Source organism: Colletotrichum higginsianum, chromosome 6, assembly GCF_001672515.1.
Source record: "Colletotrichum higginsianum IMI 349063 chromosome 6, whole genome shotgun sequence".
Classification (NCBI taxonomy): domain Eukaryota; kingdom Fungi; phylum Ascomycota; class Sordariomycetes; order Glomerellales; family Glomerellaceae; genus Colletotrichum; species Colletotrichum higginsianum.
In genome coordinates, this window is record NC_030959.1 from 3,462,513 (window position 1) to 3,477,927 (window position 15,415).

The 15,415-nt window shown below is 54.7% G+C and overlaps 4 protein-coding genes across 4 annotated transcripts; 2 read left to right on the forward strand and 2 right to left on the reverse strand.

The window, feature by feature from the left end:
• Positions 1–2,076: 2,076 nt before the first annotated feature.
• On the reverse strand, positions 2,077–3,447 carry CH63R_09408 (uncharacterized protein; the record flags this gene model as incomplete). Its single annotated transcript, XM_018304382.1, has 3 exons — positions 2,077–2,319; positions 2,385–2,689; positions 2,763–3,447. 3 exons carry the CDS (start codon positions 3,445–3,447, stop codon positions 2,077–2,079), a joined length of 1,233 nt encoding a protein of 410 aa, XP_018156405.1.
• A 3,160-nt stretch (positions 3,448–6,607) lies between these two features.
• Positions 6,608–7,840, reverse strand: CH63R_09409 (WD repeat domain-containing protein; the record flags this gene model as incomplete). Its single annotated transcript, XM_018304383.1, has 4 exons — positions 6,608–6,657; positions 6,715–7,470; positions 7,524–7,650; positions 7,703–7,840. The coding sequence occupies 4 exons, from the start codon at positions 7,838–7,840 to the stop codon at positions 6,608–6,610; spliced, it is 1,071 nt and encodes a 356-aa protein (XP_018156406.1).
• A 644-nt stretch (positions 7,841–8,484) lies between these two features.
• Positions 8,485–9,228, forward strand: CH63R_09410 (Transporter particle component; the record flags this gene model as incomplete). Its single annotated transcript, XM_018304384.1, has 4 exons — positions 8,485–8,519; positions 8,567–8,575; positions 8,635–8,857; positions 8,917–9,228. 4 exons carry the CDS (start codon positions 8,485–8,487, stop codon positions 9,226–9,228), a joined length of 579 nt encoding a protein of 192 aa, XP_018156407.1.
• Positions 9,229–12,311: 3,083 nt separating this feature from the next.
• Positions 12,312–15,015, forward strand: CH63R_09411 (SOM1 protein; the record flags this gene model as incomplete). Its single annotated transcript, XM_018304385.1, has 4 exons — positions 12,312–12,818; positions 12,876–13,057; positions 13,122–14,517; positions 14,575–15,015. 4 exons carry the CDS (start codon positions 12,312–12,314, stop codon positions 15,013–15,015), a joined length of 2,526 nt encoding a protein of 841 aa, XP_018156408.1.
• Positions 15,016–15,415: the final 400 nt, after the last annotated feature.

A 15,415-nucleotide genomic window follows, 5' to 3' on the forward strand; every position in this document is an offset into this window, starting at 1 on the left:
CACAGCAGAATAAATGTATGATTATGAAGCCAGCAAGCGATGGCCGTCTCACCCCCTTTCTCTATCTTCCCCATCCGCTTCCTGGCTCCTTCCAACGAGTAACCAACCAAAGCCACTCGCTCGGCCAGAGCCATCTATCTGTCTTTCTTGGTGTACCTTAGATAGGTAGGCACTGTGCCAGTAGTATCTTGCACCCCCTCGTCAGTCAGTCACTGCAGTAGTGTCAATCGAAGCACAACCCCAGTGCCAAATGCGTCGAGAAAGGGAAGGAAGGACAGAGCTCGCCGGGGGACTGGGCTGGACTCGACGCCTCGACACAGGCGATGAAGGTGCGTGTGGGGCGAACGACAGGATCCTGGGAAGCGGAACATTGACGTCCCCTGGACATCCTATGAACGAAGTGCGCACCTCCGACACGCACTCCCCATAGTGTGTAGGTGTTCTGTCTGCGTTGTGCCGATTTTCATCAAAACCATCACTGACTGTCTGATTTGACGAGTCTTCTACGACTTTACCAGTTTGCGTCGGCTTTTGATTCGATGCACCACCACCAGATAGCCAGTTCTGTCCGGCCGACCATGGATCAAACAGGACATGGGAGAGACCTCAAAGATGACACACGGCCCACCTGGCATCCCCATCAACACACCTCACCACCAGGTACAATATAGTACAGAGTATCCGTACTCCATATATCAAAAGGTGGGAAGGCGGGGGAAACAATCGCCTTGGCCGGCGCCAGCACCAGGTATCGCAACGGTACCCCGACAAGTCACTCCCACCTCTGCCATTGACTTCTATCTGCTCGCCGCCGCCACTAACAGAACTGACTGTAATTCAACTCATGTTCCGGGAAAGGCAATGCCATGCAAGTTTCATGTCTTACTCTCTCCAAACCTTGTCACACAACAAAATTAACAAATGAACAAACACACACACACACACACACACACACACACACACACACACACACATTTTCTCTTCTCTCCCATTGCAATATTTCCTGTCGCGCCATGTGTTGCGGCGCCTTGTGAGATGACGAGGAGCGGGTGGCATATTCGCCCCTGTCGCACGCTTTGCCGCCACAGAGCCACTTCTCCCTGAATACTCGAAAGAAAGCGCGCTAAACGCCCACCTAAGCGAAATTTCCGGACCAAAAACCTCACTTTGGTAAGGTCTGCTTCCCCTCGACCCCCTGCTCTTGCTTGAGGCCTTGTTACTGCTTCTGCAAGTGACCAGCGGGGATCCAAGGCAGGAATCACAACCTATGTGAGACCCTCGCTTCTGCAGTGTCCCGAGCACACACAGATGATGATCTCGTCTACTGGTGTCTTGCTGTGAGGATACCGAACGATACCGGTCGCGTGATTGTGTGCTCTCTGAACAAATGGAATTCGATTTTTACTCACACACCGATAGTAGACAAGGACAGCACAAACCAACACGGAGGATGATGACCGTTTCCCTTCACTTTCTTTTCTTGACCCTAGGTACTTGGGTAGATACCAAGAGTGTTGCTGTCTAGCAGCCGGTGACAATTGCGGAGCCGCCTCCGGCATGCTTACCCTACGCAGCGCAGCCATGTTGTGGAACCAGCCCGCATAACGCCTTGCAGTTCGCAGTCATCATGCTCGGTTGGCACGTCACGCTTAGAGAACACACACACACACACACACGTCACGCGGCGATTAGAACTTGTGGCATCCCCATGTTCTGCTTCTTCGTTGATCCGCCCCGGGATTATCGGATATGTGATACATTGTGTACTGTATCTTGCGCCGTTGCAAATCCCAGATCGATATTGGCTCCCTGAACCCCATTCACCATTGGGCAGCCGCAGCCACAGCCACGATGAGATCGGAAGCGCACTGACCCAGCATTGCTCTTTTAAGTAGTCCCCCCGATTGTTTTGAACCCATACCCACACCGGTGCTCTCACCTGTGTGCGCCAAAATATTACCATGCGCCTGTATCTGTTCCAACCTCCACAAACGCCGCCGCCCAAGAATGTACAATCGTATCAATATGCCGAGTCCCCCACGCTTGCTGCGTGAAAAATTTCGGGTCGTTTACGACTCACCACGGGTTCCGACGTTCCCCCGTGCGCCCGATTTCGGACGGATGCGGCGGCATTGGAGCCTCCATCACAATTGGTGCCATCGACCGAGGTCGGGCGTCTACGACATAGCTAACTCCGTCTTCCGAAGCATACGACGGCGGACGAGGCCCACCATTGCTCTCTCCCGAGGTTGACTGCCCCGCGTTCGACAACGCAGCGTTCGGGTTGCGCTGCCAGTATATACGGTTGGGGTCAACCCTCTGTGTGAGTCCTGTGTTAGCCTCGTCTCCTCCATTCTGCTTGCATGCCGATCGTGGGTACGTACCACGCTCTCTCGCCAGAGGCCATAGGCAGGCGGCTTAGCCTGGACCGCCTCGCTGACCTCCCCTTGTTCCTCTTCGTCGCGCGCCAGCACAACTCGGATAGGTTCCCGAGGTACAGCGTAGCCACCGGGGGGCAGGAGTTGAGGCATCGGCGGCCTGGGCTCGTCTTCGGGTCGTGGCCGTATGACAAGCATGCAAAGTCGAATCAAGCCATGGCAGAAGAAGACGGTGACAAACAAGATGATGAGTATCAAAAGCACCGTGAACTCGCCACTGCGTATGTTTTTCGTAAGGGAAAGTGCTAGGTCTATTCATCTCGTTAGTCACAAGTTACCTCCCTAGGACAGCGTTCAGTCGGACAAGGTTGGAATCGCACTTACAAACCACCAGAAGCAAGGAGAGAAAAAAGCCCGATATGAAGCACCGAAGAATCTGCGATCTCATGCGCCGTGATTTTGGCCAGGGGATGCAGAGGAGAAACCGCTTCGGGTGCCCCTCGTCGTTGTCCTGTTGTTGACGGCGGTTTGCGCGCCGTCTACGTCGTCGCCCTTCTTGGGCCATCTGCGCCAGATGCATCTCTGCCGGATCTGGACCGGTGAACCTCCTCGTCCTGCCAGTGGATTCAGACCGGAATGCGCGGGCCACGGGCGCCGGTATTGTTACTGGGGCAGTCGGTGGGCCTCCAGCTCGAGGAATGGCTGATTCGGGTGACACTTCGTCGACTTGATTTAGGTGTTGCTGGTTTGAGCTGGGCCGTGAATCTGGACCGTTAGAGCCGCCAGTCCATGTTCTCGTGAGATGTGGCAAATTGAGGCGAGTCCCTGGGAGTGTCGGGAGACCCAGGCTGAACCGTGGAGTTTTCGGGGTATCGTTTTCTTCGCCATCAAGTCTCTGCATCCCGTTACCGATACGACGCCTGGAGGAGAGCGAAGGCCGTGTTCCTGGCAAACGTCTCGATCGTGGTCGTGTTCCTTCTTCCATTTCCGGCTGCGTAGATGGTCCTGCCAAAGCCTGCTGCTCGATCCCACTCCCGTGAGAAGACCGACCTCGGCGCAAAAACTCCATGGCGGATGGCCCAAGCTGGTTGATCAATCACTCCTCTCGTGCAGGGAGTTGGCAAATGAATTGTAGATATCGCCCGTTCAAGGTTCTGTCATGCTTCAGAGTATGCGTTTGTCGAGTAAGCGCGAGTCACCGCCGAGTGTTTCGTAGTTGCCCCGCGGCAGCCTTCAACGGCGTCGAAGGCGTAGGATGGCGGCGAGGAGGACCCCTCTCGGTCGGGCTAATATAGCCGGCGAGTCAGCAACGGCGAAGGAACAAAGGTTGCCGTCTCGATGCGCGGGATGGCTGGCTGTTAACAACGGCCAGGAAGACGGTGCAAGAGAAAACCAAAAAGGGGGGCCGAAGAACAATGAATTGGGGGTGTCGGACAATCAAAGACCCCCAAAGGATAGACACAGGACCTTTGGATTACCAAGGGGGAACAGGACGGCTGAAGGGAGGGATACTAAGCAGCGAGGGAGGGTACCAAACAGTCTAACGGCGGTCAAGATGATGATGTAGTAGCTGCCGGAGCCTTGGAAATGAAACCAAGGAGCAACACGAGCTCGCGCCTGTTGGACACCGAAATAAGAGGAAGGACGAGGGAAGAAAGATGCTGAGTGTTACTAAGAAGCGTGAGATGAAGACGACGCGCCAGAGGCAGCTGGCACCAACATGACGCTGGGTGGGACAGGTTGGTGAGAAGGATGGGATTGATCCGCAAGAGAGAAGAACATAGGAGTCTAGGCTGGCCAGCGTCGTCGTTTCTGAGATCCATCGGTTAGCAGTTTGGTTCGCTACTACGGTCCGAGGCAAGGCCAAGGTCAAGGCAAGGAGAGACTGCAGTCTGGCGTCTGCAGTGTGCGAGAGGATTGGATGGTATCGAGTAGCGTACCATGTCACTGGGTAGGTAGGATAGAAGGAGGCGGCCAACTTGGTCACACAGACACCAGTCTCATCCCCAGTATGTCTGGATTCTGCGACTATTGTAACGCTGTCACTCGGTGGGAGGGCGTGGTAGCACGGGGTCACACAAAAGCCACGGAGACATGAAGACGTGGATCGCAAGGACGGGACAAGACCGGGATGGGGGCAAGAAGAGAAGGAAACGTGCAGTTTCTGCGGCATTGGGGACGGGAACATGTAGCATCTGCATTGAACCCTTGCACATGGCCGTCACAAGGGACTCGCCGAGCAAATCACGGGGTTGATTGAAATGCTGTTCGTCCAGCCGAGATGCGCTCAATGAAACTGGGTCGAAGGCAGCAGGGATTAGCCAAGGAGCTGGGTTTCCTGTCTATGCTTCTTGAGAACAAATATAAGCGAACGGGCAATGAGATAGAACGGATTCGCCACCACTGGTCAACTTCTCTGACAGCTTGAGTGTTGCACAATTGTCAAGGGGGTTGGTTTTCTGGGGGCGCAAGATCCAATGGAATTCGCCCAATGAGTCGGTCCAGCTTGTAAAATCCGCAAGGGCGCAAAGGACAAGATACTGACTGGCCCAGCCCAGGGGTTGGCTTGGAAAGAACGTGTTTCGGATTCTCGCGATCCTTGGGCTGGGCGACCTTTTTGGGTCTAGTCTGAGCCCGACTTGCTCATTTGGAGCCGCTGCGAGATAACACACAGCCTCTCGTGCTTCGGCCCCCGCGCCATAAGGGTTTTTTTTCTTCGTCGTTTTCTTTACCCCCGGTTTGAGATGTTCTTGGTCCAGCTAGCCAGCCAGCCAGCCATCCAAGACAAGCTGTAATGTATACATGTTTGGAGACGAGCCAATCTTTACTTCATGGGCGATATCAAGTCCCCCCTGTCTCCTACATGGGGCTGCTGTTCTCCAGCATCCACTTCCAGTCAGGGAGCCTCATGACATGATAATAGTATTATTAGGTTGTGTAGAACAAACGTCGAGCCGGGGGGGGGGTTGTTACTACACTGCTGGCAATTGCACTTGCACTGGATAGCCTAGATAAGGTGCCAATACGGTCGTTCGAAGCAAACAATATGCGTCTGCAGACCATTATCCCACAATTCACAGCCCCCTGAGTAGAAAATCATAACGTTTCCGGCATGCGCCATCATGGCCGTTGCGAGGCGGATGCATCAGGTCTATATCCCATTGCCACTTTTGACCTGATCGTACGTCCGATGTTGCCCATTGACACGCCTGCATCCTGCGTCCCATTAATAGCTCCTTGAGTCGAAAGAAGGTGCGTCTTTGGCTGCCAGTAACCTTCCTGTCTCCTTCAAAGTTGAAAAAAAGTTCGGCGGGTCCGCCCGTGACAGCGCATACCAGAAGCAGGATCTCGGAATTCGCGAGCTGTGTCACAAATGATATCCGTAGAAAAGCCTAGTCCGCCTAAGACTGGCTTTAAGTGACGCTTTTCCAGCCCGGGCAGTCAGAAACAGTCCCCACTCACTACTCAGGGTGTACGGCAGCTGTCATGCCCACCCTCTTGTCGCAGCCTTGCGGGCTGGTTGCGGACGAGGTCCGGACGACGTGGAGATGCCTCGGCTACCTATGCGCAAGCACTCCGCAACTCACCAGATGCCAAGCGATATTCCACGGCCTCACTTGTACGAGAGTCGTTCCTCGCCAAAGTCACAACGCCAAAGGCACGTTTCTCATGGTAAAGTGAGCCTTGCCAGGTTGTCTCAGGGTTGTCACCGAGAGCCAGTGGAGACGCACTAGACGTAGGTTCCTGGGCCGTGTCACTCGCTGGCAAATGTCTTCCCTTAGGACTACGTACGCCATCCTCAACGAGGCTTCCGAGCAACTTGCCAAAATCAGCGATTCAAGGGTATCGAGGCGGCCATTACCGCATCCGCCAACAGACATATAGTTCCAGGAGTCCCACAGGTTAGGCCACTTCCTTCAATAACACACCAAGTCACTTCTTGTCTCCATCTTCCAAACATTACATTGTGCCATGCAGATGTACAAATGCCGCGTTTGTTGGGTCGCAAGGGTTCCGCTTTGACTTTGGCGGACTCGACTGATCATGCACGATCCGTCGGTGATGGGTGCTCTTTCTTCCGTGAGAAGATAGTGCCGTTGTTTGCCTGCTATAACCCCGATCATCGGCGGATCAGACGTGAGCCGGATGCCCCTCAGGCATGGCCGTACACACCAACAGGAGTGTCTTCGGAGATGGGAGGGATTAGATTTTTGAAAGATGTGGTTTTGTCACCGCAGTTCTCCGAGAAGCATGTTGCGATCAGATGACGCAGAAAGTACTATGAGAATACATTAGCTCAATAAACATCGCAAGAAATTCGCTTCGCGAGACTCACCGATGGGTTCCGTGCCAGGCGCAAACTCGACACAATTCACAGTCCCCTTGTGTCCAGGAAGCTTGTACATGAGCTTGCCGGTCTCAGTGGACCAAATAGTGGCAGTGCCGTCGCCCGAACCAACAGCTACCTTTTTGCCCTCAGAATCCCAGCTGGCTCGAATGAGGTTCTTCTCGAGCCCTACAGAAGCGCCGTCAAATGTTCTGATATGTCTGTCTGTTGGTGCGAATGGACGAATGTCCCATGTTCTCACCGTGGAGTCCATGGCAAATGAAAGCAGCGATTGCGAGTCCGGAGATGCTCGGAGGGAGGTGACCGTGTCCTGGTGGCCAAGCATGGAGTACACAACTGACTTCTTGCGTATGTCCCAGACCTTGATGTCGTTGTCGATGCCGCCTGAGTAGACTTCGTTCCCGGCCTCAGACATGGCAATGGCTGTGATGGGGAACTCTGTCTCAATGTGATCCGCCGCGTGCTTTGATCTCGGGTCCCAAAGCCCTATTGTGCCGTCGTCGCTACCGCTCACCAGCATGCCCTCGCCTCGTTTGCTGATGTCCATCGTGTTCACAATCTCGTCATGCCCAATGTACCTTCGTATTCTCGTACCGTTCTCAAGATCCCAGCTTGCTAGATGTGTGTCGGCCGAAGCCGAATATACGATCTTAGAGTCTCTGGACCATTGAAGATCCAGGACAGCGCCCCGATGGCCAGTAAGAACGCCATAGTTTTCGCAGTCGCCGTATGTCCGCCACAACACTGCCGAGCATTAGCGAAACCATCCCTGTGAGAACGAACAATCTTCAACCTACAGATACTTCTATCCATCGAACCGGAAGCAATGAAGTTTCCGGTAGGATCAAACTTGGCGGCAAAGATCTCGCCCGAGTGGCCGGAGAGCTCCATGACTGGTGCCTGCAGATTGCTTGTTCGGGGAGCCTGGTCGTGGAACTGTTAGTATCTAAAGGTTTTTGAAGCGCCTTGTGCTTACCGTCTGAACCAATGCGCTGCTCTTTCCCGAGGCATTGAGCCTCGCCAGCGCTCCTGTTGACGATCCCACGTTCTGGCGCTTCACAATCATCTGGCCCGCGCCAGGCTCGTCGGACGCCGGTCTTTTTTCGGCAGACATAATGAGGGTAATCGGGTGGAAATGAAACTTCTATGATGATGATTTTGGTATCAAGAAAGTCGGGTTGGTGAGAAAGCGGCGGGCGTTCCGTGTCGAAATGTGTCGAGGCTGGTCGAAGATGTTCACCAGTAAACTCAAGAAAATGTGTTGGTGCTGAGATCATTGGCCCATGCGTGGCCAGGGACGCATCGGAGCTTGCTTAGGCCGATCCCCGAGCTTCAAGGGAAGTTGAAGGCGGAGCTTCCTTACAATACTGATACCTAACTAGGCAGGTTTAGCTCAATCGTGCATTTGGTACCCACGGTCCACTGCTCTTTCCTCATCCATAGACCCTTGCTGCACTTCTGCCCTCCCAAACATTCGCCAGCGGTAAATGGTCCAACATCGAAGCCCGACTTATTGCGACAACAGCCAACCAACAGCAAAATCGACTCCTCGAACCTTCATTCATCAAGGTGCCCACGGCAATTTTGGTACTGCCGCCAAGACGACGACATAGACGGCCAACACAAGACGGTAACGACGTGGTTGCGACCAACAAGAAAGCAAGCGTCAGGGTTCTCTCCAATTCCGCCATACTCGTTCGATACCAGCACAGAGGCTATCAAGCTTGGTAGCAGACCTCGACGGCTGGCACTACAATCATGGCCGCAAATAAGGCAACCCGCTTGGGCGAGGAGTACGTTATCCCGTCGTGCCTGGACGACGAAGCTAACCGCTCACTAGGATCTGGAAGTACGTCTTGTGGTCCACATATGCCTAGAAACGAACGATTTTGACATCCTTAATTGCAGGACTCGGATAGACAAAGTCAACGCCGAGCTCGTCACCCTTACTTACGGAACGATCGTTGCGCAACTATGCAAGGACTACGACAGCGATTATGCCGAGGTTAACAAGCAGCTGGACAAGATGGGGTACAATATCGGCCTCCGTCTCATTGAGGACTATTTGGCCAAATCCAACACGATGAAGAGATGCGCAAACTTTCGCGAGACAGCAGACATGATTGCCAGGGTAAAACAATGCCCTAGCGTCTTCCAAGAAGCCTTTGTACTGACGACTGGCTATATCAGGTCGGCTTCAAAATCTTCCTTAATATCACACCGCAAGTGACGAATTGGACGACAGATAACAAGCAGTTCTCGCTCGTCTTTGATGAGAATCCTCTGGCTGACTTCGTCGAGCTGCCCGACGACGAGCGAGCCCAGGATGAGCTGTGGTACTCGAATATCTTTTGCGGCGTGCTGCGAGGAGCATTGGAGATGGTGCAGATGCAAGTGGAGGCGCATTTCATCAGCGACGTCCTCCGGGGCCATGACACGACAGAAATGAGGGTGTCATTAGTGCGGTACATTGATGACGAACTCCCGCCGGAAGATGATTGAGCAGAATCGCTTTTTTTGCAGCGCAGCGCTGTTCTTCTTCGCTATGAAATGGAGTATCTTGCCCCGATTTTCCTCTCTCCGCCCTCGTCGCATGCAAGCGTCTCTTGTCGATGAAATACGATGACACAGCCTAGCCATGCTTACCATATTAGCTGGGCAACATCATGTCGGTCTCGGTCCTGTGTGGCTTGCCATGATGCGTCGCCTGGAATTGATGAAGATCTGGCCTCGGACACTCCAAAATACCACTATAAACATGGCTGCGAAATGTGTCGTTCACAATACCTACCAAAGAGACTCGTGCATACAGACCGCCAGAAGAAACTAAAATGTGTAAAGTGTAAAATGAAGTAGCGGCTGCATAGTCCAAGGTGTTGGGTGACCATAACTACCTTGGCACGTAAGCCATGATTTACGGCGACGGTCTCCGCGCGCTCAACGATGGGCCTGGCCCTGGTCTATATCCATGGGGCCGGTTGGCCAAGTTAGTTTTGACGACGAGGCATGGCAGCCCAGCCTTGCGAAGTGTGTCAACGACCAGTGCAGTAAAAGTAAAGGAAAGGAAAGGGGGGAATTAAGAAAGAGGATGAACTGGGAAGGAGGAGGCTTAACCAATAAGCTGGTGATGGATGCGCCTGGGTCGGTGGGTGTGAAGTTCCCGTGTCCTTCACATTTACCAGCCGATTTCGGCAAATACGAGTTACAAGTTGTGTGAGCCGATGAATGGTTGATGGCGTCGTCCAAACACCAAGATGAAATGACGATCAGGTAAACCCTAAAGGAACGTGATATGAGCCGGTCTCGGCATTCGCGGTGCTTCAGCTGCATCTTCGTATCAACAGCACAATGGTACACATGTGCTGAGTATAGCTTCGAGCTTGAGCTTGTCGTGGAGTTGCAGGGGGCCCATGCATCCGCAGATTGCTTGCAGGTGCATTGGCTGCAGCCTTCTGGCTACTGAGTCTATGTCTGCTGTCACTAAGCCAGCTATCAAGATTGCGTGATGATAGGATGGATAAGATGTCGAAAGCTCTTCAACGGTGGGAGTGTGCCCATGCAGCATAGCAAGACGCGTCTACACTTGCAGCGCGGTCGCGTTGACTGAGACAGTACACTGGGATGAAGCGCGCTGCGCTTGGCCTTTATGGGCCCCTACGCATGAGGTGAGCTCCATCCAAAGATGCGTGCGATGCGACACACACCAGTAGCACCTACCACCTATCCTATCTAAGTACCGTGGGACCTACTTTTTTCCCCCGACCTATCTACCTTACCTACCTGGGTACCTGAGGTAGGTCGTGGGTACTGAAGGCAGGTAGGTAGGAAGGGAAGGGGCGGCGAGAGGGAGTCGCGCAGCGCGAGCAAAGTACCAGCGCACTTGCTTACCAGCTTGACTTTTTTTGCAACGGCCAGCAAGGTCTCAGCACCTCATGATTGCCCGACGGGATGATAATCCAGAGAAAGACGACGAGATAGGTCCATCAACCGCTGCAATTGGGGATGCTGGAGAACTGATCCCTTTAACACCTGACAGGGTAGAGCATTCGTTACCAGCAATGTAATACCAGGGCACCTTTGGCAGGGCCCTTCTCTTGTGAGTGAATGGGTGGGCATAGTGGTTGTAGTGTCCCCTCTTCTTTGAGCCCTTGAATTGGAAGCCTTATGCCTATTTCCTTTTTTTCGCCTTTGACATAGTGAAGTATGGCCTCAGGCAACTTACGTTCTCAAATGTCCGCACTGCATTCTGAGGTATACCCGCAGCAGCAGGGAGCTACCTACTGCGGTAGCCAAGGTAGCTGCTAGTTACCTCGCGGTTCCAGGTCTCCAGACTTCCCACCCCCGAAATCTGCCCAAGCATCCCATACGAAAATTAGGAAAATCCCAACCCCATCCTTTCCCACGCCCGCGTCGACGTCCACTCTCCGACACTCTCTCTTCCCTTCCATTTGCCTTGTCCCGTCATATCCTCCGTCCCGTTGACCAAGCGCGCCCCTCTCTTTCTCTCCTCCTCCTCCTCCTCTCCTCCTACTCTCGCGTTGCTCCTCCCCCTTCCTCCCAATTTCCAACAACCAAATCCCCCCCTGGTGGCCTCGCATGCCGAACGTATTCAATCTCACCTTGGCCTTGAAAACGTGTCTATTCCCCCGTTGATGGTTACCCGCCGTCACGGCCCCCGAGACAATTGTCGACTTCATCCTTGACATCGCCTTATCGGCCTAGCGCTTGCGGGAGACAGGAGAGGGACACCTGGACCTGCTACGGGATAATACCCTTAACTGTTAGGATCGACGACGCCGCCTGGTCAGAGCATTGCACCGCGCCCAGAGACTTGAGAGACGTGGAGGCAGCAGCAGCAGCAGCAGCAGCAGCAGCAGTCAGCTCGAACCCCAAAGCCAAAATCAAAGCAACTTAAATCCCAAGAGCCGGACGGAAGCCAAAGCCAAACTTGCCTTTACCCCCGACCCCCGAGCCGCGCTGCTCCTCATCCTCCTTCTCCTCCTGTCTTTTTACTCTCACTTCCAATCCCATTTCCACTACTCAACCCACACCTGCATTTGCATCTGCATCTGGCCCTGCTTTTCTCCTTCGGCCACCTTCGCCGCCTTCTTCGCCATCGTCCTCATCAACCATCCGATCCAGCCTTGTCGCTGCACGTCCTTCGACATTTCCCCCTCACCCCCGTTTTCTTCCTCTACTTTATCTGTACCATCGCATACTGCTACCATCCCGAGTCGCGTCTACTCGTCCACACAGTCGCGCCCTTTCAACCTCGCAGCCATTACCGTTCTCTCCTTCAACCACCGTACCCTCTAGGCTACTTACCCACCTGCCTGACCAACCCCCTGGTGCTCTATCACTGAATTTCGACACGCTCTACCGCCTGTTGGCTATTTAGCGCATCGCGTAGTCACGCTCGCAGCGCCAGCCTGACGGTCTCTGACTCGGAAAGTTTTTGACGACCGCGACGCTCTCTCCTCGTCTCCGACCATCTTCCATCATTCAAGCAACCCTCTCTTTCTTCACCGTATCGACCTCACCCTACCCAGCTGGGCAGACGACTGTCTGCAGCCCAGCCCATCATCATGAACGTCAACGTCAATCCCAACATGGCCAACATGAACGCCATGGGCGGTCCTGTCGGCGCTCCTGTTCCCATGATGAATAACGGCGCAGTCGCGCCTCAAGTCGCCGGCGGTCCACGACAGATGCCTGTGCCCACCGAGAGCCAACGCACCCTGCTCAATACCTACATCTACGAGTACTTTCTCCGCCATCAAATGTTCGATTGCGCCCGAACCCTCCTGAACGGGGACAACCAAGTAAACGTCATGAAGGACGGCTCGAACCGGCGAAGGGATGAGAATGGCAACCTCTTGGGCAACGGCCTCGCCGATGACCCGATGGACACCGACTCCAAAGATGACATCGATGCCAAGCTGCCTGACGACCTGCCCGCTCCCAAGCTGCCCATGCCCGCCTCAGAATCCTCGTTCCTGTATGAGTGGTTTTGCTTGTTCTGGGACATCTTCCACGCGCAACGCACGAAGGGTGGCAACGGACCTGTCAACCAATACGTCAGCCACACCCAGGTACGTCGTCCTGTTCATCTGCGCACCATGCATGCCACAGCTAACCAAGCTCTATAGCAGCAATCCCGCATACGACAGAATCAGCAGCAGGAGCTCCTCCGCCAGATGCGTCCCGACGGCTTGGCCGCCCAGCAACAATATCATTCACAGATGATGCGCAATATGCAAAATGGAGGCATGGCCATGAACATGCAAAAGGGCAACCTTGCGCGCGCGGCCATGGCCAACAACCAAAACAAGTGAGCCATTGCTTCTCCCCACGCCCACTCACCACTTGCGTTTTGCTAACCTCACTCCGCGTAGCCCCCAAGCAATGCAGATGCTCCAGCATGCAAAGCAAACCCAGATGCAACGAGACCCTTCGGACATGGATGGAAACCGCCAACGCCCTTCGTCGCCTGGTTCCGGTGAAAACGCTCCCTCGCCTTCTAAGAGACCTCGTCTGGATGGCACGCCCAACTTCCCTAACCAACCCGGAATGATGCCGAACGGAAGACCACAACAGGGCATGCCGGGCCAGCAGGTGGGGACCACCCCAAACGTAGCCCAAGCACAGCAAATGCTCATCACCAACGGCATTAATCCGGCATCGCTGACCCAGCAGCAGTTTACGACATTCTCAAATCAACCACCTGCTGTCCAAGCTAAGTCCATTGCCACATATGCGGCAAACCTCCAACAACACCAAGCTAGTCAGATGCCTAACAAACCCATGCCTAACGCGTCCGGTCCTCAGGGCCAAGGCTCGCCCATGATGGCTCAAGGCCCTGATGGTGCCGGGCTGGCTGCATACTACAACGCCGGGGAGATGGGTCCCGGCGGTATTAGGCCTGTCCCTGGCGGTGCTCAAGCCGGTGGTGGAAGTAACCACGCTCTGCAAGACTATCAAATGCAGCTAATGCTTTTGGAGCAGCAGAATAAAAAGAGGCTTATGATGGCTCGACAGGAGCAGGACAGCATGGGCGGTGCCATGCCGAGAGGAGATGGACCCGCTGGCCCAGGAGGGCCAGGAGGCCCACCTGGTCCCAACGGCCAGCCGTTCCCAGAGACATCCCCTCAGGGTGGCAGAACAGGAGCGTCGCCGAACCCAACGGAGCAGATGAAGCGAGGCACGCCTCAAATGAACAACGCCGGCATTCCGTCGCCACTGCCCGAGGGCGCGCAGTCCCGCGGCTCACCGAATCCCATGAATTTCATGAACAGCCAAATGGACCCCAACATGGCGCCTCATTTCTTCAAGGGCATGGGGAACCAGATGGACGGCAACATGGTCCCCAACCCTCAGATGAACGGGGGCATGCGCCCCCCCAGCTCGCATCCGGGTCAGCAATTCAGCGGCCAGATGAACCAGCAACAAATGATGGCCGCCCGACAGCAGCAGCAGCAACAACAACAGGCGCAGCAACAGCAGCAGCAGCCTCAGCAGCAGCAGCCCCAACAGGCCGGCCAGGGCAACCAGCCGGTGCAGTGGCAGCAAGGTGGTCCGAATGGCAACCAGATGGTGCCTCAAGGCCCCCAGGGTCCAGTTCAGGGCACGCCGCAGCAACGGTCAATGCCCCCGCCATCTGCACCAGCAGGTGCTAACGCCAACCGGACAAGCACGTCTTCGCCTCAACAGGCGACAGCAGCACCGCCTACTCCTTCGCAATCCAACAAGGCTGCCCCGAAGAAAAAGGACAACAAGAACGCCAAGGCCAAGGTAAGTACAGTGAGCAAGCCGGTATTGTTGACTCTTAAGCTAACAACCCCTCTCCAGGCTGCGACGCAGAAGAAGTCCAACACCAACCTCAACAGCGGCACCACTCCAGCCGCAGACGGCGCGCAGGATGCGGAGCAGCCCGCACCGGCAACTCCTATCACCCCCGTCAACGCGACCAGCTTCAACAAGAACGGGCAAAACGCCGCTGTTCCCACTGTGCCCAACGGTCAACAGAGTGCTCCTGCGCCAGCCCCCCCGGCTCAAGTCGCTCCCCAGCCACACACCGACAACAGTCAAAACGGTGCCTTCGGCATGGACAGTTCAAACGGGATGGTCGACTTTGGCTCCATGGCCTTTGCCGACCCCTTGGTCTCGGACAATGTGCTCAACGACTTCGATTTCGACTCCTTCCTGCATGAGGACGGTGATAACCAGGCGTTCGACTTCAATACCGGGTCGTTCGGCATGGAGGGCGGTAACGAAATTGGCGCAGACTAGATGTTGTCCAAGTCTTGATCTGCGCAGGCGTCCGGTTCCTCCAGTTTCCCGTCAGGCTTCTATCATGTGTTAAGGCGTTGTTACGATTCCCCTGACTCGACTGCTCCGAGTCTAAATATCGGTGTAGCCAAGCAACAAAATCCCTGCGAAGTACGGCTGTTTCCATTTTATTTATGAACTCGCACAGAATACCAACAAAAAAAGATTGCCTCGGGTCCCTTATGGCACGGTTGGCTCATGCCAGTGCTGGCTCCGCATCGACTTCAAGTCGCTAGCTGCTTGTCTCAAAGCTTCCGGTCGATGCCCGCAGGCTTTGTGGTGTCCGCCACACTCAGCCGCAGCTTTCGAGTCTGCCACTTTCCTATTTCCTTCGCTTTTACCTGTCTTCCATCGATGGTGT